A 26,586-nucleotide genomic window follows, 5' to 3' on the forward strand; every position below is an offset into this window, starting at 1 on the left:
GTTGAATTCTGTTACACTATATGAAATGATAAGACAGGATGAACCCTTGCTCTGCCTTCTCACCTTGCCTTGAAAGGCATAAAAGTGTGCTAAATGCAGCTGTTGGCTGTTTCTAAACACTCCAGTGAGGTGAGGAAACACTGTTAGCTCTCATTTTCTAGATGAAGAAGTAGCACAAAGCAAGCATCAGAGATGAAAGCCATATAAAGGCTTCACAGGACAACCAGAAACAATAACTGTGACCTCAAATTGTGTTTAGTGTTGAACCCTCCACAAAATTGTGTTGTTTTTTTTTTCTTTCTTTCTTCTGTGTCTAGTATGAAATCACATAGAAATGGCTACTTTCAAAGAAGTATGTATTTGCCATTTGTTAAAATTAGTCCACTCTGAAGATAACTTAATTTCTTAATTGTGATGTCTAAAATCAAGTATTTTTTAAAATGCTTGGGATCTGTGATTTTTTTGAAGATTGTTCCTTCCTGCTGCAATCTTTTTATTGATATTACTTGATAAAAAAGTAATACCTTTTGTGGATGTCAGATGCTTTAATCTGACACAGTTTGTTGTTCCTTACAGTGCTTATCTAGTTATCTGCTTGCGCTGAATTCTTCTAGAATGCAATTACACAGAAGGTTTTTAAAACTAGCCCTGTTCTGATTTATTAGACTGCAAAACAAACAATCAAAAGCCTCCAAGAGTAGAAATAATTCTAAATACGTTCTGTATTTTTTTAGCTGACATTCCAAGTATGGCTCAGAAGTGTGGAGTTCCTGTATACTGCGTGAGAATTCTCCCGTTAGCTACTGTCAAATTTCAATTTTCCTAAACTATCCCTCAAACACAGTTTCTGAGTAGCAACAGTCTCTGCACTCAGAAAAGGGTGGTGTAGATTTTCTGAATCCATCAGAAGCATTCCCACCTATCAACTTCTGGAAAAAAACTTCAAGTTCTTACATCCTGATACACTCTCAATGCACTGTAAAATACTACAAATTGTAGTCTGTTCCTTTCAGAACATGTTTTTCCCCCACAGCATAAACCCCCTGTTTGACCTAAAGAATCAGGTCTAGTGTGCTGGCAATACTTGGTAATGGTAGATGCCTCATGGTCCTGGCAGCTATTAAGAGGTGTTTCTCCCTTACTAGAACTGAGCTGGTTAATAGCAGCTGAGAATCTGCCCTAAAACATCTGTCATGGTTTTCTGAAAATTTTAAAGATTACTGCTGGTCATTACCTGTTGGAAGAAGCAGGATTTTGTTCATGGAGGCTGCTGAGATGCTCAGATGCACATCTGTTATGTTGCTTAACTAACAGCATTATAGTAGTCAAATGGAGAAGGTATCTGACACCAGCACTGTTGATCTGTGGAAGAATAATACATGTATTTAAATGATCAGCTTGGATGAATGTGGTATAAACAGGAAATACTGCCACTCCTCTAACACTGTCAATAACTAAAACCCAACAGAGACATAGATATTGATACAGATAAACAGTACATAAAAACACAGCATATAGATTCCATTAAGGAGAAGTGGAGAGATACTGATGTAGTAAAAGAACAGTTAAACTTTTGAAAATGAAGAGATGATTTAGTTATGAATAAGTATTGCTGTGCATTAAGCTAAAGCAAATGTGTGTGTGGCTGAAATATACTTGATGTAACCAACAGTCATTATTCTTTCCCTGGAAGAAATAGATACGGAAAGTCCTGTCTTTTTTTTTTTTTTTTTAATATGTTAAAGTAAAATATGCAAAAATGGCAGTTAGAAGTAATAAATGGTACTTAAGAGATTACATGTTACTTGTCCCAGTCTACAGAATATTTGTTTATCCTAGCTGAGAACACAGAATCATAGAACATAGAATTGCTCAGGTTGGAAAAGTCCTTGAAGATCATGAAGTCCAAATGCAACCTAACCAAATAAGCCTAACTCTAACAACCCTCCACTAAATCATGTCCCTGAGCACCACGTCCAAACAGTTTTTAAACACATCCAAGGATGGTGACTCAACCACCTCCCTGCGGAGCCCATTTCAGTGCTTAACAACCCTTTCTGTAAAGAAGTGTTTCCTGATATCCAACCTAAACTTATCCTGGCACTACTTGAGGCCATTTCCCCATGTCCTGTCACCTGTCACCAGTGAGAAGAGAAAAGCCCCACTCTCAGTGTAAGTACATTTCAGATATTGGAAGAGAGCAATAAGGTCTCTCCTCAGCCTCCTTTCCCCAGACTGAAGAGCCCCAGTTCCTTCAGTTGCTTGACATCGCATTGTGAACTGTCATTAGAACATTGGTATTAGTGAGCAAAGAACCAAGGCTATATTATTGAACATAGTAAAACTTGATCTTTTAAATGAAACAAACAAACGAACAAAAAAATAGAGGCAAATAGTTCTTTTGGATGATCATCTGTGATTTAATCAGGGTAAGATCAAAGATGTAAGGGAAAGGCCTATACAGACTGAATCTCTGTTCTGGCATAAGCAGAAGAGAATTCCATAGACATCCATTATGCTGGTGCAAAGTTGCAGTGAGGGAAAGGGGAACCAGCAGCATAAAACCCCCTGTTAGTCAAATAGGAGGAGAAATGCAGAAATGGAAGACAACGATGTTTGACATACTTGCCTCAGTGTGCAAATTAATATTCATAACATGTCTTGAAAGTGCAGTAAGTTGTTATTTTCTCAGCTTTGCAGATTGAGTAACTTTGACAGAGGAGTTCTGCTTTTAGTGTTGCTATGGGATTGGTGTCATTGAAATCAGTGAGAGTTTTAGCTGAGAAAGATTTGAATAGGACTTCAGCAATTTGGATATCTAAGAGTTAGATCAGATGCCCATGGCTGGCAGATACGATACAGTGTCTATGGCAAATCCACTGCCCTTTTAGGTGGCAGCAGGTTAGGCAGGACACCATGGGGCTCCTAAAACAGCAATAGATAACTGTTTAGGCACTTGAATTGCTCTGGAACAGCCAAATAGGTGCCTAATTCTGAAATCCTTCAGGTATTCACTATATGGAGTAGTTGGGTTTTTTTCTTGTCAAAATAAGTTGGACAAATTTTGCATTGATTTACAATGATTTATATATTTAAATACACAGGAAAAGAAAGATAGCTCAAGAATGTAAATTGGAGCAGATTTCCTTGGCTAAGTAACTAAAATAAAATACGAAATTCTGTGCTTAGCTGTGCAGTATAAAGCAGGGGGAGGCTGCATATTTTGATTAAGGTACTGCAGAGTTATATCTGGGAGCAGGTTTGATTGAATTACAAAAACAAAACAAAACAAACAAAAAAACAACAACAAAAAACTAAGCTTTAAAAATTAGCTTCCCAACAAATTGGATTTTCAGGCTTTAAATCTGTTTCTTTCCTATTATGGCTTGGCATTTAGGGTAAATTACCTCAGCACCATAAAGCCCTATACATAGTTGCTAATAGGTAAATACAAGTACTTCTACACTGTTTCCCCATTTTGAAAATCCCAGAGTGATATTTTATGGAAACATTTCAGTTTGTTTATGCTTTATGTATTTCTGTTTGCTGATGTGTCTGAGATAATAAATAAAATTGAAATTTGTACTCTTGACCTCTGTACAAGACCATTATCATGCTACTGTGAGTAAATTACTTCTTGTTCAGGAGCTCTGCACAAAGACACTGCATTATTTGAATCCCAGGGGTTCCATCAAAGCGTAACTTTGAAGGGATTTGAGGGATTGACAAGTCTTATACTGTCCAATATTTTCAGGACAAAAAAGTAACTTGGAAATTTGCTGCATTAGCTTTTTTTCTTTCTTTTCTTTTCTTTCTTCTTTCTTTTTTCTTTTTCTTTTTTTTTTTTTTTTTTAATAGTTAAAAGGGGCCCTATTCTCATCCAGTTTTTATAAACATTTTTGGAATTAATCCATGGAATTGAAGGAGTGAAATACTTGGTATCTTACATTGTTTAGTCTGGTGTGTTATCCCAAGCCAGGTACTCTGCAGTATTGATTGCTGTGTCTGTTCTTGCTTTGAAATGTTTCAGACCAAGGGACTTTTATCATTCTTCCAGGACTGGGGCTACTATTTCATCTCATGGGTTTCACTGACAGAAAGTTTTTCCTGATAATCCTGATAGCTCTCTTCTCTGGCTTTGTGTTAAGCGACCCCATTATTCTTTGAAATATATGGGTGATAAGTGGACATTTTCAAAAGATACCCTTCCAAATTGAAAGACAAAGAGAATTTTAAGCAATATAGAGGATAGATGCTGGACAGAAAGAATGTATCAATCTGATGTACTTTCTGATAGAAATGTTTCTGAAGCCTGCAACATACGTCTCAGTTACAATGATGGATATTACTCTTGAGAGACTGAGATTTGCTTTTCTATAGACCTAAGCTTGTTTGTTATTTCATTCTTAAGGTAGTGACAGTGGAATTTCTAAAAAGTAAAATTGAAAATCTGTCTGCAGAGTGAATATATGAATCCTTTCATCCTTTCAAACCTCTGCTATTTTTTGTTGCATTTGTATCTGTTAATTATTTTTTCACACATAGTATCTGAAGGGGGTGGGGAGGAGGAGTGGGCTATGAGAAAGGGGGGGCAGACTCTTTAGCAAAATGTGTTGTAACAGACCAAGAGGAAATGGTTTCAAGCAAAAGGAGGGAAGACTTAGGCTGTATAGAAGAAATAGGTTTTTTACAATAAGGGTGGTGAGACACTGGCACATGTTGCCCAGTGATGTGGTGGAAGACCTGTCCTTGGAGACATTCAAGGTCAGGCTGGATGGTGCTGTGAGCATCTGTTCTAGTGTATGTGTCCCTGTTCATTGCAGGGGAGTTGGACCAAATGACCTTTAAAGGTTCCTTCCAACTCAAACAATTCTATGATTCTATGAGAAGCCAGTGCTGTACACATCTGGGTCTTTGCTGTGAATAATGAGTCAATTATCACTTAGCCAAGGGGGGGAGGCTGAGCAAGCCTCTCACTGGCTTGAATGTGACCTGCTTTGCTTTTCATTCTCTTTCAAAAGTAAGGACAGAAATGGCTGGAATTCAGAATACTGTCAAAGGAGTAAAGCTGAGATATTTATCTGCAAATTGCCAGTTTCTTCAGATTTAGAAAAAATTGTGTTGTTTTAAATATATTTTTCAAGATAATAACTTACTGCTCACAAAGAGCCTGTTATGTGATGTGTGTATTGAGAAACTACAGGTATCAGTAATCATTTGAAGAGTGGATCTCATCTGCCCTGAGGCACACTGTGTGTGCAACATTATGTTTGATTCCCCCACCCCCCTGCCTGTTCTTGTGACATAGCCTTATTATGCACGAGTGCATAGCTGATACTTTTACTGAGGAAGCATATAACAATTTGTTTGTGTTTTTTTCTTGTCCTTGTAAATTTTTTTTCTCCCTTGCAGTCATTAATCTAGTATCACATTGCAGTTGTGAATGTTTCATCAAAGATAATATTTAATGTTATGTAACTCAACAATGCTGCAGTGGTCTTAACCAAAAAAACGTGTCTAACAGCAGCTTATAGCTAGTCTCTTTGGAAAGTGAATACTGTTCTAGCTAGTCTGAAGTAAATGAATGGTGCACAAATACTGTGAATCCTCTTGATTTCTTGTTAGCTCACGTAACCTATCAACTTTTTGTCTGTGATAATAGCTCAGATGTCCAGAAAACATAAAATAAGTCATAAAATAACTTTGTGGACTGCTTAATTGTAACTAATGACAACTATTTGTCCTTCTGATGTTAAGTGATATGCTTTTATTTGGAGTATTCGGGATCTGTGCTTTGGAGAAGGATTATAGCACAGAAGAATGATCACAGTGCTACCCAAGATAGACACTGGCTTATTCACATTCTTCACTGAAAGAGTCAGGCATTGGAACAGGCTCCCCAGGACAGTGGTCACAGCCCCAGGTTGCCAGAGTTCAAGAAGTGTCTGGGCAATGCTCTCGGATGTATGGTCTGATTTTTGGGGGTTTTATATGGAGCTTGGACTGGATGATGCTTATGGGTTCCTTCCAACTTGGGATATTCTATGTTTCTATACATAAGTTTATTCAGAGCCTACTGGTGTATGAATTATGATGCTGAACGTTAAAGTTGATGGTGCCTTTTGTCTCTCTGTTAATCTTGCTGAGAAATGTACATTGCTTCCAGAAGCTTTCTTCTGGTTTTCATACATAAAGGCCCCCTAAATGTGCACAGTGAGGATACTGGCCCCTCAGTTCCTATTGTTACACTGTGGATACATGTGTTTGGCTGCATAAAGATATTAATATCCTTTTGTGGTTTGTCAGTTTTTAATATTAAGCTTTTCAGTTTTTGGTATAAAAAAGGAAGTTCATCCTGTTCTACCACTGTAATAACAAAAGATTGAAGGTTTTTGAGCCGCTAATCACATTCTTCCTGTAAAGTGGGATGACAATATCTTCAAATAGTGGGTGATCACTTTAACCTGTCAAGAGTTTGAAAGAGGGTTTCTGATTTAACACAGCTTCATTTGCATGGCTTGAAAAAGAGAGTGTGTAGGAAGAAGACATTGCCCATATGTAGTGCTGTTTCCAAATATTGTTTTAGGAAAGCACTTGCTAAAAAAGCAAGGAGAAGCCAGATGTCATATCAAGAGACCTGGGATTTAGGAATTATTCAGAGGATCCATCTGTGGTTTGAGTTTTAAAACCTGTTTGCTAGGCTGTTCTGATCTGGTGCAATTTACTTTTTATGAACCTGACTCTTATGAGTACAGACGTAAGGTTATGTCCAGAATGCCAGCCCTTTCTGTGTGTCATAGTAACTGCAGCACAGAGCTGTCTGTGGGGATTAATAAGTCTGTGGGAAAGTGGATGGCTGAATGTACTAACCCCAAGGGCATCATTAAGGCTCTCTGCAAGAATTACTTTAATGCCTATAACATGTAATTTTGCTTTAGAAATGTACTGCACTGCTTCTTATTCTTATGGAGTAAATCTTTCAAACTAAACCCAAGAAACTTGGTTAAAATCAGCATTTATTTTTTCACGTAGTGCAAAGTTCACCTGGTTCTCCATATTTTATAATGGATTTTTTTTTTTTTTTTAAATAAAAAGTCAGGCAGTTTTATTTTGGCTACAATTAGTATATTTTTAGCTATTTTGTAGGCAAACAGTCATTCAGAGTGAGTTTAGAATTCCAAACTTCCATGCATATGCTTATCTTGATCTCTAGTCAGCTCTGAGCTGCAGTGTGCACTGTGGAGGTTCCATCTGTGATGTCATTGCTGCGTCATAATTTTGCTGGCTGTTCTGCACCACAGAGACCTGTCTGGTATGATGGCCAGAAGAAGTAGGAGTTGTCCTGTCCTTGCTTCTGTTGTAAATGGCATTCTTAAAGGTATGAAAGGTGTCAGAAGCTGTCGCTGACTCACTTATATTTCGGAATACTTCCTTATTTTCACTGTGGGCCCAATTAGCCACTATTGATGTATAAAAGAAACATGAGAGAAGTTATCCCAGTCTTCTGTCAGTACAATGTCAAAATGTTTTTCCAGTCTAACTTTCAACAACAGAAGAATTCCCTAAAGGAACAAACCCTTCTTAAACATCTATATTTAATCTTTAATTTTAGAACCTAAACTTTTGACAGTTAAATGCCGCTGGCATATGGCTGTTTATAAGTTTGATCCCAGAAACAAATTTTCTCTTGCAAAATTGTTCCTGGACAGTCAGGTTGCTAAAGGTCTCAGCTCAAATGAGGTACTAAATAAAGATACAGGAGCTAGATATGGGTTGTGATAAAGAGAGCAGTTCTTTGCTCAGCATCAAAGACAGTGTAGGAAGCCAGACCCCGAAATTTGCTTTCTCATCTTTTTAGGATTGTGCATCTTTCTAAGCAGAAATCTTGTATCAGATTATGATCTGGAGCTCTCCCTTCCTGGTGGCAAATTATATGCTGTCCTCTGTCTACAAACTAGTAACTTTAAAATGGTAATATCTTATAGGACCTGTCACTGTACCTCATCACATAGTCTTGGTCTGGTGGAGGTTTTGGCAGTGGTGCATGTGGAAACCCGAGAGCTTTGCAGATGTTGGACTTGGGCAGACTCACAACTGGTGTCAGTAACAGCTCTGGTAAATGAATTGCCAAGGCTGACTTCAATACCAGACAACATGGATGTTTGCTCTGGTGGTTGTGATGTTCACATGCAGGGGCATGTGTTTGGGCTATTCATCAGTGTCAACAGAGTGATACCAAGATATTGTGGTATGAAAGACAAGAATTTTTGGATCAGATCATTACAGCACTCAATAAAATTCAGAGCATTTTCCTGTTCTTGGTAACCTATCAGTTCGGTATGTGAAGGTATGTAAAGTTTTCTATATACTGTAAACTTTTTCAACAATGAATTTTTCCATATCAAGGAATAGGTCATACTTTATGCACTAGGAGTTCAAAATGCATATTTAGCTTTATGATAAAGATTGCAAAATAGATGTGTATCATGCACATGGAAGTTCTGAGCATAAGATGAGAAGTGAATATTTGAATGAAGTCAGTATATCTATCCAGTGAAATTCATATGTTTTTCTTTATCTTGGATGGTGCCATTATATTATCTGATGTAATATGATTCTCCTTGCAGAAGAAGAGAGGAAGATGGTTCAAGGATGTAAAAAATCCTTAAGAAAATCACTTTCTGCTTCTGAAATCTCAAATGGAGATAAACAGGATGGTTTGCTTGAAAGAAGCAAAGAAAAGCTTGTGTCTTTCCCACCACAGACTCCAAATGAGAATAAGGTAATAAGTTAATATTTGTCTGTGTGGACAAGCATCAGTTTCAAAAAGATAAAAGAAGTAAAAGTAAGGGTATACTGTCTAAATGTTAGATGCTGATGGTATTATCCCATCTGAGGTAAATATTTAAAATACTACCTAAGTGTGTAATGCTTACAGAGGCACCTGCAGGGATCACATTTGACAGTGGCATTTTCTCTACTGCAAAGCTGTCCTAATCTGACTAATAAATAAGGAGCCCCACAAAGAGCATTGTTAGGCTTTCACTCAAAACTGCAGTTAATGGTAGGGTTTGGCAAAAGACTTGAGTGTGTGAATACCAGCATGCACACATTTACTTTGCTTGAGGATTTTAGAAAATACAGAATCCTGTTGCTTCAGCTGCCTGAAGTAAATATTAGGCAGGCCAGAGGTCTTTTTAATCTTTGGAAACCTATGAGATTAGGAATGTGTAGGGATAGGAAAGCCACAGACATCATCTGGAGAGAGCAGGATGGAAATCTGAGTCTACTTCCTAAGAACTTCTACCCTCCTGCATGAATAACAAAAAATAAAGCTGCAGTCTTGCCTGTAATAGATTAAACTTCTTATTACAAATGAGGTAGCAGGTTATTTTGTGCAATGCACAGAGCAACACACTTCAATGACTTGAAATGATGGCGCTGCTGGGCCTCAGTCAAAGAGAAAAAGCTGTCATTTTTCTCCCTACTAACACATGCCTTTGAGGTAGAATCAAACAAGGCTTTTGAAACAGTCACATTCTATCAGCTGATTGTATAACAAAAATGACAAAAATTTTTTTGCCACTGATCTTACAAAGAGTATGGATGCTTCATTGGTGTAGATGGCCTTTGGGTCTCTTCCTTTAGCCACTCTGAATTGGTTTTCTGCCCTGCAGAGCAACGTGCAGCTTCCATTATCCTTTATGTTAAGGAAGATCTTAATACTGGTCTTTGTTGCTACAGAAAAAAAAGTTTCAGCCATGACACCACATTTTTGTCACATTAACAGTTTTAGAAACAAATACAGTAATAGTAGAATGCATCAGAAGAGCTGCTAAAATAGTAATGGGAAGAGACTTTAATACATTAAGTTGGCCACAGTAACCTTTAAACTTCCCCTGAGGAAAGAAGGGAAAAAACTGCACTTGTAAACAACACTTCTATTCCAAAAGTTGCTTTTTTGGCATAGAGTGATTACTTATACTAATTCAGTCTGGTCCCATGTAGAATTTCAAAGGATTACCTACATGCATTCTATTTCCAGCAGCACTCCATTCACTTTATAAAATTTTTAATCACTGTCAAGAACCTGTGTGTGTAAATCAGTAGGGGTGTAAATGAGCTTGACTATTGCTTTGGTTCTGTTTCATGCATATTTCTGCATGTCTATCTACAGACGGTCATAAATGAGAGCTGGAAATCTGGTGACTCTGATGGAAACGGCCTCAGTCTATCTGAAAGAGCTCAGGTGAGGTTTCCTTTGATTTTCTTCAAAGTGGAGATTATGAGTTGAATATCACTGAATTTTGCTTTCTGTATAAACAAAGCATTTGCAGTTTGTCAGTGTATTTCTTTCACATCTGTGGGAAAGAAGAATGAGACCATCATCCTCCAGATTTCTTTTCCAAGTGTTAATGAGCATGTGCTATTAATATATAAAGGTTGTGTAACACAATAGTGCCAAATCAGTTTGTAAAAAATGATCAAAGAGCATCCCTGCTTACTGCACAGAAACACAGAAGGCTCTACTGTGTATAGTAAATAAATCCTTTATTGTAACACTATTTACAGATGGGCTGGGAAAGCTCTTTGACTCTCATATTTGCATCTATTCAGAGTGCTACCTTGAATATGAAGCAACTCTTGTGATACTTGTTCTATAGTGTGGACTGTTTTCAGCGGATATCAGCCTGATAAAAACAGTAATGATGTGTCCCAGATGAAGTATTAAAATTTTCATAATTCTTAGCTTTTTTATTTTCCATTCAATTCAATATTAATATCAAATATAGAAAGATCAAGCTTGTTTTGTTTGCAGTTTAAGCTGTGCCTGTGTCATATATAGTGCCTTTGCAAATCCACAGGGTAGCTTTTTTTCTTTGAAAATATTTGACTTCTCCTACTTCCTACCAAGTTTTTGAAAAGGTTGTTCTTCAGCTTGAGCTTCTTTCGCTGTAGTTGGTATGCAACAGCTGCAATAGCAATCCTTTGTCTATACTTAGAAGTTTCTCCTTTGTGTTTTACATTGAAAAAAAAAAATCATATTATTTCTTGGAAAAATACAGAGGAGAATTGAGATGACAAAGAAGACAATTTAATGCTTTTCTGCTTGTTTGTAGTTTGTACTGCAAGGAACGGAATTTGATCTGTTTTCCACTTTATTTTTTTTTTTTTCACTGCAGGTGGACTGTTACTTAGAAACAGACTTAGATGGAGAGCCATGCAATGGTAAGTTTTATCCATCTTCATATTCACAATCATATTTTGTCTTTGGATCCATGTGTATGGATATTACTTTTTATTCTTTTTAGTGACTCTGAAACATTGTTTAGCAGAATGATTTATGTCTTAAAAATTATATTTTTTCTCCATTCTTCCATTGCTAGAAAATCTTTCCAATTGCCCAGATTCCCCAGATTAATGAATTTATGTCCTCACTCTAAGATGAGATATTAAGTTACCCGGTAGGCAATGATTTTTTTCAAGGTTTTTCAACTTTTTGTGGCAACTTTCTCATTTTTCTGTTCCTCTGTTTTATATAGAAATTATTTTAATTACAAAGTGTAACCCACAAAGTAAATTGGGTGCTAAAAGAGAATCCTATGAAGTGGAAATATTTAATGAAAATGTTTTCCCTACTCATTACAGTGGTTTCATCCTGGGCTTAAAATGAATAAGAATTGTCTTTAATACATGGTGAACTTCTTTAAGCATTCAAACTATGAGCATTTTGAATTGTTTTGAACTTCTCCATTATGAATAAAAAAAATTTAACTCTCCTGCCACTGAAAAGTATGTAGAAATATTGTGTTTGCAGTTGTTTGTCTATTACAGGTACTTGTGCGGTCTTTATTTCTACCAAAATGGAACACCTTTTAGTGATTTTCCTCATCTATACTTGTGACTGCACAAAGAAACCAAGCCATACAGTTTAAGAGTTTTGCATAAGGTCACTGGAAGAAGCTGTGACAGAGCAGACTTTGGTTCTTAGTTGTTACTGTTTAATTAGTCTGTCTAATCCATTAACTGTTTGATTAGTCTTTTCTTTCTGTATGTGCAGAATCCTTATGAAGTCAGAGGGCTTATGGACTTGGAATTGATGAATATTTAGAGCTTGGTTGTAACTCACAAGAAAACAATAAACCAGCCAAAGTCAGGCTTATAACAATCTTTCTTTAAACTGGGCATAGTAGAAGGGGGAGAGTGAGATTGCTGTCTTGTGTCAGGTACAGAAATGGAAAATTTCTTTTCTGTGCATTGTTCTTCTCATTTTTCCCCCTTTTAGGACATTGTTCTCATTGTTCTGTGTTTATCTTCAATTATCATAATATCTATTAAAACTGGGACTCACTGGTGGAAGCCTTAATTTGCATTTCACTGATGAAATAAGGCTTGTCTATATCTAGTTTAGTAGAAGTATCATCAGATATCTCTAGTGCAAAACAAGCCACAAACTGGAATATGAGAAATAAGCCCAATAGTACAATACCAAGCTGGGCAGTGATGAAAAAGAACTGACAGAACTTGGGGTCCACTTTCTGGACCACTGCAGACCTTGTCTGTCAATGGGCCTTTCAGTGTGCAAGAGTAAATGCTAATCACATACATTTAGAAACCTTCTAGTAAAACATACTGTATTTGAACAAGATGAAAATTACAAAAATGATCATCTGCTTGTGCTGTCTGAATACAGTTTCATACAAGCTAACTTGGGAAAGTTTTTCAGTTATGGTTTTTAATGGTAGCTATAAACAATAATAAAAACTATTATAACACCATTACTGTAGATTATCACTATGCTAACTACTAGTTTGTTTTTTTTCTACTTGACATTTGATTGGCTTCACTATTTGCTCTCTTCAACTCCTCCCACAAGACAGCCCTCACTGCACAAACTGCTTTGGTGCAGAAAGTGGCTGCATCAACTCCTAAGCAATCAAGAGTGCTGACTAATGACATTAAGTATTTAGATTGTATTTTATAACATTGCAATACCGCACAGTCAGAAGCTAATCATTCTGTCTATGCTCTGTAAGGAAAGTAAACAGCAACCAAACTTAAAACTCAGAAGTGCACAGCCTTGTTCTTGCCAAGGCTTCAATGGAGGATGGTTGTTCAGTCAAAAAAAAAAAACAAAACCCACAACAAAACAACAAAAAGAACCCCTTGACTCCTATGTCATCATGCAGAAAATAGGTGTCATAGTTAGATAGTTCTCTTATACATTAAAATCTACATCTCTTCATGAAGAGAGATTCATAATCTCATTTCTACAACATGCAAAATAAAATATAAAATGGTATCGCTACTCTTGTTTGCCTTAATGAATATAAAATATCACTAATGGCCACTTTAACAAAGGATTAATTCTGAAGGACTCCAATTAATTTATAAGTAAGGCAAAGTGTGAATCAAATTTGAAAGGCATTCTGTTGCTGATCTCTTTAAATGCTGCCACCCGCATGTCAGACAAATGAGTTCATACTGGCAGAACAAGCTAGGACACCCAGTGAAAAATATACGTTGCTAATATAATTACAGCAAGCTTTTATCTCTACTTGATATTGGCAACTGTTCAGCATCTCTGTACTTCATTTAACTTTAAGGACAGATAATTTAGCTGAGTTAGCAATTGTACATTAATGCAATAAATATTCACACTTATGGAGAAGTGTCTCAAGGCTGAAGGTGTGAAAAGCACTGGTAGAAAATAGCTGTTAAAAAGGCCAAGTGCCTTCTTGGAGGATGTTCTGTGAGAATCACTTTGTGCTTGCAGCCCAGAAAGTCAACTATATCCTGGGTTGCATCAAGAGAAGCATGACCAGCAGGTTGAGGGTGGTGGTTCTTCCTCTTTACTCTGTGAGGGTGAAGAGACATTGGCACAGTTGCCCCCTCCCTGGAAGCATTCAAGGCCAGGCTGGATGGGGCTGAGAGCAACCTGGTCTAGAGGGAGGTGTCCCTGCTTACAGTAGGGAGCTGGAGCTGGTTGGTCTTAAAGGTCCTTTCCAACCCAAACCATTCTGTGATTCTGTGAATCATTCTGCTACTTACTTGTTTATTATTTTACTAAGTCCGCTATCTTTTACAGTGTGAACACAGCTGCTTCTAATGACAGAAGTAGCCCATAGATTTAGTCAGTATGCAAATTCACTGTAGCTGTTTTCATTAGACAGCATTGGGCTGCAAGCCTGAAAGCAAGGCAGTATTTTTTCATTGTGAATCTTTGGCTCAGCAAACCAGGATTGGCAAAAGAAAATTGCTGCCCTAAACCATAGCTTTAAACCATAGCATAGTGACAGCATGCGTATGGTGGACTGCTTAATTGCTTTCTCTCATTGAATTTAATCTGTAAGTAGCTTAAGGCAACAGTAGAAATAATGAGGTTTTCTCCAGGGACAGATGGAGAATGCCTAGTACCTGTGTTTTGGCAACAAAATTCCTTTCCAGGACGAGTGACAAATCACTTGCTGTAGGGCTCAAAGGATACTTAGGTAATAATAGTAGATAGTATTTATACAAAATGCTAAATATGTGAGAAGCATGTCTAGGGACCTTAAGTGTAGCCTTCTTTAAATACAGGAGAATATTAAAAAAGAGCTGATTACATGTGTGGGTAAGGATACACAGATTGGGCTTAGAATGCTGAGATGCAGCATACTTGTCTTTTCATGGTCTGCATTTTCTGCTGCCCCAAGGAAAATAAGGAGAACCTGAATGACTGATTATTTAACTTAACAGTTCTCTCTGCAATATTTAGCAATATTTTATTTTCCATTATCTGTGCCTTCCTATTTATATTTTGAACTTATTTTTACACCTACAAAGAAAAATCATCTTCAGGAACAAGATTCAGAGTTCTGTATTGGGCTCCACCCAACCTATGAATCTGTTCCTTTTTATCTCCTCTAGTCTCTGCAACCCATTTAACACTGCCTCAAGATGACTTCACACTAGACAGCTCTTTGGGGCTAACAGCCTGAAGCCTGAGAATGAGAGGAGCCAAAATTTAGCTTTTAAGTTTTTTTTTTTTTGTTAGCACTACCTTCCTCCTCAGCTTTCCATCAACAGAATTTTTGCCAAACGTAGTGTCTGAAAGTGGTAAAGCCTGCAGTGGCCTATCTATAGCTTTACATCACTTGGCTCAGTAAAGATAGTTAACTGCAAACTTCTTCATTCCTGAAGGTTCAGATCAGTTTTCTGCCAACAGATTATTTTTTTTCCTATACTTATAATTAACATCAGTGGTACAAACTGAATCTAAAAAAACAATTTAGTGGTCTTCTCAAATTTAGTTAGTAATCACTTTCTGTGAGCCTGTCACGTGGAGTAAAAGAGCTAAGGAGATTTTCTCAGCTTCCAAATCTGTTCTGCTAAACTGCACTGGATTCGAGCAAAATTGTAGAAGTGCACTGCCATATCATCCAGGAAGATGATTCTTCAGTGTCTTCTCATATTTTTGATATCACTGCCTTCTCAATTATCTCTATATACAGTGCCATTGGCAATATCCATGGCATTCCTGTTGCTAATTAATCACCTCCATAGAGAACATAATTAGCAGCTTAATTAGGATCATCATCCACTAGTGCTGTAACAGCAACCTAAATCAGCTGTGAGGTACTGGCTAGAACTTACAATAGCCTACAGTTCCTTTGGGAGCTCCCATTGAGAAGGAGTACTGTCAAAACTCTAATTTTTCTCTCTGAAGGAGTTTCTTGATTAAACATTATCAGGGAAAGCAGCATTTACCGATTAGACTTGCATATGCTGTCATGCAGCCAGGATAGAGAGACAAAGCTCATTTCTGGCATGTCTACTGGCAAACAAAGGTTGATTACCACATTCTTACGGGGTGATTGAAGGAAATTTGAAACACTGTTTGCATTACTAACAAGCCTTAAAAAATTGGAATTGACATTCTGAGTATGACAAGCACTTCTTGCTAAAAGCAAAAATAAATTTCCTTCTGTTGTCCCAATTTTTAAGAGATGTCTTCTTGAGCCATTGCCAGGCAGTTACATAAATGTTTCCTCTTCATCTTCTCTCCACAAATTGGTCTGTTGTGAGGAAAAAGCTGCTCTGAGTACTGAAATAATGGACGTTACCTCAGGAGGTGATATAAACCTCTTGGTGTCCAGGGTTTCCTCTCTTCAGGGAGGGTATATATTTGGGGTGCAAGTTTGAAACAATAGCAGAAGTTGCCATTGCCTTAAATGAGCATTCACATCTCACTTCTGCCCTACAAATAATTTTGACACCGGTTATGAAAGAATGAAAAAAGTAGTCCCAGAGTGTGTGTGAAGCCATAGTACATTTTCAGAAAGCTTTCTCATATAACTGATGAAGAATGAGATCAGATACTATGCTGAGGACAAGGACTGAAAGCACATAGATGACTGGAGATAGGTATAAGCAACCAAGAGAGTAGAAATGAAAATTGAAAACCACTTATTTGTGAATCATGAAGCAAAACACATAAGTCCAGGAATGAGATACCAGAGGGAATAGACTCAGCTCTTTATTAAAGAATGTTCTACTTTACAAGTCCAAAGTGGATAGTCCTGCTGGCTTTGAAAAAATATAAAGATGCTAGAAGAAAAAATAAATGAAGAATTTCATTATGTAACATTCAAGAATGCCTAGCTAGGAAATCATTATTTTCAAATGTGGGTTTACAGGAAGATAAGAGGTCTGTAACCACTCTGCTCTGGTGAAAGCGTGCAGGTAGAGATAAATAGACACTTCTTCCTTTTCACTCTGCATCTATCCACCCTCTTGTTGGTTCCATTAACTAACATTTGAGCAACACTTTGAAAGTTTATTCTGAGATTTCAAGAGAAAAATAAGCTACAAATATCTGGTATGAAGCTGTAAAGAAATGTATGTGCCAGGCAGAAAAAATAGTAGGTTGATTTATATAATCCTTCAACTAAATTGCAAGACATATGGTTTCCTTAAGTTTCTTCATATGAAAGCATTATGGAGACAAGATGGATGCATCTGCGCTGTAACAGAGCTGAGATTGGTTCATGTTAAAAGATACTTCTAAACCTAAGGCATATCATTCTGAGCTGTCACAGAAAGCAAACCCACTATTCCTAGTATGAACATTTTCCTTAAGTGTGGAAAGGAGAAGTGATTCAGAAAGTCTGTAGACTTGTGAACTATGGTCCAAATGCTGCCAACATAGAAAGGTTGCGCGTTCCAGATATGTGCAACTCCTCTTAAGTGCCTCTCATTGGAAAGTTCAGGGATGGGCAAACATCCATTAAATATCCTTGGAAAAGAGTCATCTGGCATCGTAATGGGAAATATTATTACTTCTATCAGGTATTGCTTACTTAACACTTCAGGAGATTAATACTAAGACAGACGTTTGTAAAGATTTCTTATGCCCAATGTATAGTTTGTAAAACTCTAGGAAAAGAGAGTTAAAATAGACTGCCCAGCTAATCAATAGCAAGATTAGAATTCAGTCTGTTGTTTGTAAGTCTGCTCAGGATTTTCCTTCCTCTTTATGGAAGACATAAATCTAATACCAAATTTTCTCTGAGTTTGGGCATGTCTAGCTGCAGAATTTCTATGCTGTTTTCTCAAGAAAGAAGAGCTAACCATCTATTTAATCAACTTTGATTTTTCCTGAGTATAGTATACTTTATTATCTAGATTTTAGCTCAGGAGTGTATGCATCTGTTCTCAAGGTAACTGCCTAATATTATGTAACAGTCAGTATACTACACTTACAACTAAAAAACCTTGTCTGCATTTAAGCACTATGAGATTTTACATGTGATTTTGCTAACTTATACATAAAATAGAAGGCTAACGTCCATTATTTTTTATTCAGCAGGGTCATTTGTTCTTCCAGGAGAGGTGGAGGAGATAGGGACTTGCTGTCTACCTCCTTTTGAAAAGTCTTTTCAGGAGAAGCTCAAAATCTCCTCAGTTCAACAGCCACTGGACAACAAAGCAGAAGAGGTATGAGGCCATATTTTTATTTAATTTTTTTTTTTTCCAACCTCTTGGCTTCCAATGTTATTTCCACAAGGACAGAGAGATTGTGAGGAGCTTCCGTGAGTTAAAAAAATAATATTATTAATTTTTGAATAAAAAACATATTCTTAGATAGATTAAGAATTGGGATAAATGATTGAAAACAAAAATGTTGTTTTATTATTATATTATCTTGCATTTTCAAAATGTGGACTTCAAGGCTCCAAACTGTATGTGGGCTTTTAAATATTTATTTGGTTTAACTAAAAAAATATTCAAGTAAACTCTTGCAGTTTCTGACCTTCTAGCAAATGGGAACTTACAAAGAGTGATATGCCATTTAATATTCCAGTGATCACACGGTCTTAAAATAATATTCAGTTCTTACTGAGCTGAATATAGGAACCATTTTTTTGCAACAAAGAGGTAGTGAATGATCAATGTGACACTGAAAATAAAAAATAAAAAAATAGAATATATAGTGATCAGAATTGGGATTTATTCTTTTGGAAATAAGTGGTAGTATGATGCTGCTGAGGATTTGTATTGTCTACAAGGGGTGTGGACAGCTTTGTGTTATGGAATCTCAGTCTTTTAATCAGACACAATCAATACGTGCTTTAATTTAGAATTGCCATTTTTCTTCAGAATTTCAGACCTTTTCAAAGTAGAACAGAAGGTGTGGATTGCTCACAGGCTTATTCTAAGTCATTTAGCTTCCTATCCAAACAGTCATTGTGAGCATTAGCTTTTGGGGATGTTTCTATTGAAAATTTTTTTTTCATAGCTCTTTTCCCTTGCCTGATCGTGGTAATAGAAGCTGAAGTTAGCTTCTGGCTAAAATGGGGCAGTTTTGATATCATATGTTTATTGATATCCTATGAGGTTTAAACCATAAGCCATAATGATATGTGACCAGTGAAGAATTGATGTTATGATAGTGTGTATAGTGCCTCCTTTCCTGAGTTGAATTGTGTTTGGTTCTTTGCAATAAACTCTTCACTGTAAGGAACAAGTCTGCTTTGGGAGAAAGTAATAATGTTCTAAAATGACCTTTCCAGCTCTAGTGCATTCCGCTCTGTGAATAAAAATATTTGCACTTTTCCCTAAAGACTGATGTAATTCACAGTTTTTTGCCTTAAGAAATATCCATTGGCACACAAAAACCCTTAGTATGAGGTTTTATAGTTTGCTCATTTGATAACTTCTGTATGAAACCAAAGAAGGAGTGTTAGTGCAGTATTCATATATGATTGTATGTGACTCTAACATAATTCATGAAAAATAACTGAAGATTCCACTGCATGCAGAATTCACTTCAATTTCAGAAAAAGGTGAATTTTGGAAGGGAAATAGAGTATTATTACATTAATGCATTTTTTTTCACAAGTGTTTGGTTGGTAGCAGACAACACAATTCTCAAAATGAAGTCAGCATTTTCCCTAGATTATGTGTATTTTAGTGCCTTCACTTAAGTATCAGAAATGTGGCCTGATTTTTAGAACTGTCAAGACTGAACAGGTCTATTTTAAAATCCCTCAGTGCTTTAAATTGTCATTGCTGTGAAAATTAAGTCTTGTTTTGCTTGTGGCAAGACTGCTTAAGAAAAAAGATTTACCCTGGCAACATTTTGAAATGACTGTTCTCTGTCCAACAAAACGATTCTGATAGGGAAAGGAAACAGAATGTGGCTACCTATTTTGTTTTCACAGGATGTAATGGAAAGCCTTTTCCTATGAAAAATAAACAATCCTATTTCAGTGTAGGAGGAGAATTTATTCGCTGTAGACCTATTTGTGAGGGACTTCAGTGGAATTTATTGCTAGGGAAAGTTTAATGTACAAAGAGAAATTCTGTTAAAAGCCAGCATAGAACTTGGCTAATTATTAAAGAACAGCTTAGTGAATGACACAAGACATTATTTGTATTGGCCAGCAATTTTGCTGGTTTTAGAAACGTATTATATATTCAATATGTATTTCATACATGTATATTCCCAAACTTTAATATATACACATAACCTCCCACAGACCAATTCAAAGTGAAATAGCAGAAACAGCATTCACTCCATGATTGAAGTACATTATACAGAACATTTACTTCCTCTGCCCAGATATTTATTCTCTCCTTTATCTCTATGTAGTATATCTTTTTCATATTTTTAAATTAACTGTATGTATTAATATCTAGGTTTTTATTTGTTCTTATTTTCCATTTGCATATATTTGACTTCAGTTGAATGCATATTTTTCATGCTCTCGCTGTTCACATGCATTCAAAGTAGGATTCATCTCACCTAACTTGAGCTCTGCTTTTAGCCTAATTTAATGCTGTCATCAGGAGGAAGAGATGAGCACCTCCAGAAAGTGATTTATCCCACTTGCTGTCAGCATTTGTCCTAAGATGTAATATATCTGTTTGATATCAGAGGCTGACTGTCAGGCTGGTTCTTTGTTGGCTACTTTAATCTAGAAATTTAACTCTTCTATGGCTGAGATTAGGAAAGATGAATTCAACCTTTCTGTTCTCCATTGTTAGCATTTAGTTTAAGAATTCCAAAAAGTATTTTGGCCATTCAAAAATGTATTTACTGTGCCTCTTTTCATCATTTTATCTGTGGAATGACAGCATCTAAAACCTGAAGTGCAGGTCCCACTGACTTCCTGTGATTTGAGATTTTACTGATAGGCCTCAAGACCGAGAGAGAACATAAGACAGGATGACTAAGTGAAAGAAGATGGAAGAGTTGTATCTTTTTAGAGGCCAGTAAAGACAGAGATTGAGTGAGTTTTCCAGAATGATAAAGCAGTAGTGGAAAATGGACGGTGATGTATTGTCCAGTGGCCCTAACTCAAGACTTCTTTTGTTTTTTTGCCCTAAGTCCTCCAGTACATACTAAGTTTCTATGAGATAATGGCATATATACTTCCCCTCCCCCCACCCCAGCCACCCCCCTTTTTTTTTTTTCGTTGTTATTGGCTTAGTAAGTTTTCCTTTGAGCATACAGGGAAAACACCAGTGAATGTATGTGCATCCTTTACATAATTTTAGCAAGTGGATTTTATGAGTCATTAAACAAATATACAGGTATTTGGAAGGACAGAGACAAACTGTTCAGTTAACTTTAACTCCACACAGATTAATTACAATGACTGAGTTGCCAGTTATTAATGGACTTCTGAAAGTCTCACTTTAAGGTATTTTATTTACAAAATTACTTTGTAATCCAACCTCCAGCAAAATACTTTAGTTATTAATATGAACATTAATTTGGACATGTGGGAACTGTAAATGAAAATTATTTTCTTCAGAGAATAAATCATGGGAGCAATCTTAAGCAAACTGGCAGCTTTCTAATAGAGCAGAATTCTATTCCCAGAGAGCTTTCAAAAAGATTTCAATTAGATGTTAAATTAGAGACCTGAAATTCATATATTTCTCTCTGCTCCTTAGGCAAAAATAACATGATAATAACTTGATCAGCTGAGAGGATTCTGTGTTCTGTTGTAAAATGTCTTCCTTTTGAAATAGATCAAAATTGCAGCTTGCAGTATAAAAATTTTATACTACTTATCTGTGAAGAAGGCTGAAGTGAATACCTTCTTGGAAGAAGCAGAAAAAAAGAATCCTTAATGCTCTGAGAACTTGTTTGAGAGATGAAGCACACTGATAAATACATAATGTGAATAAACTTTTCAATGCACAGTGTGTAACAGAAAAATTGGTAGCAGTGAAATCAAATATATTTTACTTTGGCATCCATCTCCATGTAGCATTTTGGGTTTGAGTTTTTTTAAACAAGTTTTTCCAGTATTTATCTGCATTTGCATGAAAAGTTATTGGATTGATACAAAGTTCAGCACAAGGGCACAGTGAATGATTGTATGGTTTCTGTAACTTCATTAGCAGAGAAAGGATAGATTTGTTCTTGTAGAATCCCTGCAAGTGTGTACTGTAACTTAAACTATTGTAAGCTTAATTACCTTTAGAGGTGGTAAAAAATATTGTTACAACCAAACTAACAGAAAAAATTGTTCGCACATTACATCATACTTTAGAAATGTTTTGTATTTCTCCAAAGGAGAGATGAGTACTAATGAAATGCAATTGCTGTTACCAGTCATTACCCAGCTACTGGTATACCCTTACCAGTATAGAGTTTTAGGAAGCTTTGTGTGTGGAAAAAAAGAAACTGGACATAAATGTGGTGAGGAGGTCAAAGAGTTGATCTTAACAAGCTCTGTCCCTCACAAGAAAGAGTGCTTGTTTGTTTGCAGGCTTTATCTTATATAAACATTTATTTCATGTGCTGTTTATAAAAGTTAATGATGGCTTACCTGAGTTAGTCTGTGGACATAAGCAAGAAAATGTCTGCATGCAAAATGAATACCTTTTTGTAAACAAACTCTATTTACAAAATTCACTTTTCTTATTTATTAAAGCCAATGTCTGTGGGTCTGCATCTAAGATGATTTATGTGCTCCAGCGTCTTTGAAGCCAATGTAAGCTAGGTCCATGGAACAATGTAGATGATTAATAAAATTATAGAAAACTGGGAAAATATTTCTTGGTCAGTCAGACAATTTTAGAGTTTACTTTATAAAGCATCCTTTACAAGGATATTCACTGCTATGTCTGTTGGGTGCCCTGCCACTGGAGAGGAATCCTAGTACTACTATGGTTTATTAAATGGTATGAATTATGTCACTGCAGCTTCTGACAGAACATTAACAGAAATGTGTGTGATACTGTGTCTTCTAAATTGAGTGGTGACCATAAGATGCTGAATGTTCTTTCTTGCATTCAGCAAAACAAGTAAGACTATTCTTAACTTCAAATACATGGGCTGGTCTGAAAGTAACGCCTCCTACTTTATTATGTTGGCACAAGAAATTAGAGACGGCTGGTGGTGGGATGGCAGTAGAGACTGAACCTTCCCACCAATATCCCACAACATCCCACCACGTGTTTTTGCCATGTGACAGATGGCAGCAGAAGGGCAGTCTCATAAAATGGTGTCTGACATGGAAATGCATATGAAGCAAAAGTGTGTCAGTGAATTTCTCCATGCAGGGAAAGTGGCACTCACTGACATTCTCTGATACTTGCTGAACACTTGTGGAGACCAAACAGTGAGCACAGTGAGGCAGCGGGTGGTGTTCAGCACTGGGGACACTGACAGTGGGTTACCTCTGCTGGTACAGATTTTGAGCTCAGTGCGCAGGTTCTTGTTTATTACTGGCAAAAATGCACAGCTAATGGTGGTGACTATGTTGAAACGTTGTTTTGTAGCTGAGTATTTGCTCTATCAAATAGTGTTATTGTGCTTTTTGTAGCTGTTGTAGTTTCTAAGTCTATAAATAGGAACCATTACTTATTACTGTGTACATAAGTGGTTACTAGCTTCAGAGGGGATTCATCAAGTGTTTAAAAACAAGTGTTTAAATGTTTTGCTGATTTGTTACTGAAGTACATAAGACTTTAAACACAGAGCCCTTGAGGAGATAAGTTATCTGTCATGGTTGAAATTTCTAGATATTCTATATTAATTTCTAAAAGGATAAGGAATATTCCTGTACAGTTTGGGCAGTGAGGATGTGTCTCCTGCGTACTTCTAGAATTCATTTTATGTAACTGGTTACTATAAACCTTTTGTGCTGTGGCTCCCTGCAGTTCCTTTTCAGCATGCAGCCTGCTGTAGTTATTTGTTTTCATTATTTTATTTTATAGGCAGAGAGTTTATTCTAAGGTATTTCAATGAGAAGCAATACAGAAATGCTGAACAATATGTCAACGGAGAAAATATTGGCAAGTGCAGTAAGGCTCTATGTTCATCATACAAGAAATCCAAACCAACCAATTGCATATGTCTGAGATGGTGAAAATTATTAGAGTATGAACATTGATTGTGTCATTTTGCATATTCCAGGCCTTTTCTTTGCTGAAACTGTGTCCTGGGCATCATTTTATATTAGCATCAGATGAATGTGCACTGAGGTGTTGTGTGATACTAGCCCAAATTTTAAGGGTATGGAATCTGTCTTTGAAATTTAACATGGCTGTACATAACTTGCCCATATCCCCACATCTCTGTCTCTACAAGCGGCAGAATTGTAATAGATGTGTGCAAAGGTTTTCAGATTCCTTGCCTCAAGCAAAATTAGCTAATGATATTCATTCAGATACAGAACAGTACAAATGGGGCACATTAAATGGCTTAAATTAGGTCAAATTGAATAATTGAATTTATTCTTTTACTTAAAAACAGCTTAATCAGCTGAGAGTGCTGGAGTCAGAAAAATAGTTTAATTAAATATTAATTAGAAGTTTATATTTTGAGCTTCCTTATCATTACTTGCAATGATATCATTTATGTGTCTGTTTTTGTTCATTACAGCTATTGGGAGATGATGTTCAACCATTCTTACTTGATGAAGAATTTGATTATGACAATGTGGCACTGACCTCTAAGTTCTCTGAAGCTGAGCTGATGCCCATGTTAGAATTGTCTGAAGAGAAGAAAAGGGGAGAGATGTAAAGTCCAGCAGGAGCTGAAGACTGAATCAGATGCACTCTGAATGGCATTCTGTGCAGTGCTGTGAAATAGCATTTTAGAGAATAAATCTTACTTCTTGTACCCTTACTAAGTGCTTTTTATCTGTGTGGACAGTAAATGATATCCTCAGGATTTTCTTTGTTCCATCAAGGTGCCTTGGAGCCTGAGGTTGGCTTTCTCTACGCCTCCTAGTCTTAGACTGAATGAAAACACAGAATATGAAGGGAGTGCTTGCTCAAAGCCACTTGTATAGCGGCTCTTCAGCAGTGAAGAATGTTTACCATCTTTTTATATCTTGTGCATTGATTTGCTTAGGCATTCAGGTTGGCTAAGAAAGTCTCTGTCAGTCCCTAAATCCAAAGGGAGTTTGGCATAGATCAGTGGCCTCACTTTTGCTCAGCTTGTTTGTTGTTTTTGATGTCATATGAAGCAGTTGGAAGATGTCTCAAACGACAGCCACAAATTCCCATTTGTTAAATAAAAAAATAATAAAGTAAAATCCCTGACTGGAGTAAAGCCCACATAGCCTCTAGGCATGCTGGAATAATTGCTCCATGAAACATAAGCAAGCTGGTGTGATTCAGAATAGCAGGCATGGCTACTCTCACTTATATTTGGTACTGGCTAGCCTAAAGCTAGTCCTAAAACTGTCTTTGCTTATTTCTTTCTGTAATGTAAAGCTGAAGGAACTTTTTGCAGCTGACATGTTGGTCTATAGACTCTTTCTCTGTCACTGTGATTTAAAGATGTGGAGTTATACCAGTGAATAAATTTGGGGGTATATTTTTCTTTCTTCTGAGTTGCTTTAGTTCTTTTGAGACATAAATATGCCAGGTTACTGTAAACTCTTTTGAAAGAGTTGATCAAAATTGCTGTTGTGTAACTACTGACAGTTAAACTTCCAGTGCTACAAAAATCCACCCAGACAGAAAGAAACATAGTGATCTAATCCATTAAAGAAATTGGCATTGAGAGGCTGTCAGATTTTTATTTATTTATTTTTTTTTGAGATGATTTTGGGTACCAGCTTATGGCTTATACTCAGCATCACTGAAATTCAGCAAGCCCTGGAGATTGATAGAGTACAAGACTGTTTTGCTCCTTTGTCAGAAATTTCTAAGAACAAAGAATGGGATGAATGAGAAATAAATTCTGGAAGAGCTCCAAGAGTGAAACCAGGAGGAGGAAATAGAAAGCTGCCCTACAAAGATAGCAAGGTCAGCCTTTGAGGGCATCAACAGAGAATCAGCGAATGCAACTTCCTTAATGTAGGTACTTACTGCAAATATACAGTAAAAAATCTTTAGTTTAAGAAAGCTCTGTACAGTTTGTTATTGTGAAAACAAAGAATCAACCTTAAAGATGGGCTTTTGTGAGTTCACAAAATGACTAATTGATGATGAATTTGGCACTCTCTATATATATTTCGAGAAAGGTGTGAAGTACAAAAACTATAGATAAGCTGCATTGGAGTCCTATTGTCACTATAGTCAGTGATGACTTATCTAGGGGTTCATAATGATCTTCAGGCCAAATCAGCTCTGGAAACTAAGTGCATTTCCTATTCATTTCATTAACAATCTTTTTCTGTACATGAGGGATACATTCAGCCATTCAGTTCCTCCTCTCAAAGGCAGATGATTCTCTTACCAAATGTTCAGAGTACCTATTAAGCTCGATAAGTGTCATTCAGTATACTCATTATATGGTTCCATTAGATATAAAGAAACACTTTGCTGCAGAATACCCAACAAAATGGGAACTGTGGTAACATTCATCCTAAGCAGGGAAATTAGGATAATTTACTTAAATTTACATTACTTTTTGCTCTTTTTTGCTCTTTGTTAGCAGAGATAGATATGATAATCTCCACCACAGTGGAGATTAGTCAATGTAGGCTACCTTTTCCAAGCATTATATATTGGCTTTATTGGACATATTGATGGTTGTTTTGGGCTTGTAACTTTTAACTGACTATCCTTCACAGAGAAGACCTATTTTCCTTTTCTCCATTACCAAATCATTATTTTAAAGAA

At 36.5% G+C, this 26,586-nt stretch overlaps 2 protein-coding genes across 3 annotated transcripts in view; one reads left to right on the forward strand and one right to left on the reverse strand.

Annotated features, from left to right (window-relative positions):
* Positions 1 to 24,637, forward strand: part of IFTAP (intraflagellar transport associated protein) — a 39,600-nt gene extending 14,963 nt beyond the window's left edge. Inside the window, exons 1-6 of one of the 2 annotated variants that reach the window (XM_090140812.1) lie at positions 7,271 to 7,378; positions 8,628 to 8,782; positions 10,178 to 10,249; positions 11,184 to 11,229; positions 17,849 to 17,979; positions 24,392 to 24,637. In XM_090140812.1, coding sequence (XP_089996938.1) covers positions 7,315 to 7,378; positions 8,628 to 8,782; positions 10,178 to 10,249; positions 11,184 to 11,229; positions 17,849 to 17,979; positions 24,392 to 24,532 — 609 coding nt within the window. In that variant the 5' untranslated portion in view covers positions 7,271 to 7,314 and the 3' untranslated portion in view covers positions 24,533 to 24,637. Of the gene's footprint in view, positions 1 to 7,270; positions 7,379 to 8,627; positions 8,783 to 10,177; positions 10,250 to 11,183; positions 11,230 to 17,848; positions 17,980 to 24,391 lie in introns of those variants that run through there. The other variant, XM_031593356.2, reaches the window with a different exon arrangement.
* RAG2 (recombination activating 2) overlaps positions 1 to 26,586 on the reverse strand; it is a 136,785-nt gene that overhangs the window by 18,430 nt on the left and 91,769 nt on the right. Inside the window, exon 4 of the mRNA XM_031593355.2 lies at positions 1,235 to 1,362. Coding sequence (XP_031449215.2) covers positions 1,235 to 1,317 — 83 coding nt within the window. The 5' untranslated portion in view covers positions 1,318 to 1,362. The remainder of the gene's footprint in view (positions 1 to 1,234; positions 1,363 to 26,586) is intronic.

This window comes from Phasianus colchicus, chromosome 5 (genome assembly GCF_987193195.1).
Source record: "Phasianus colchicus chromosome 5, bPhaCol1.hap1.1, whole genome shotgun sequence".
Classification (NCBI taxonomy): domain Eukaryota; kingdom Metazoa; phylum Chordata; class Aves; order Galliformes; family Phasianidae; genus Phasianus; species Phasianus colchicus.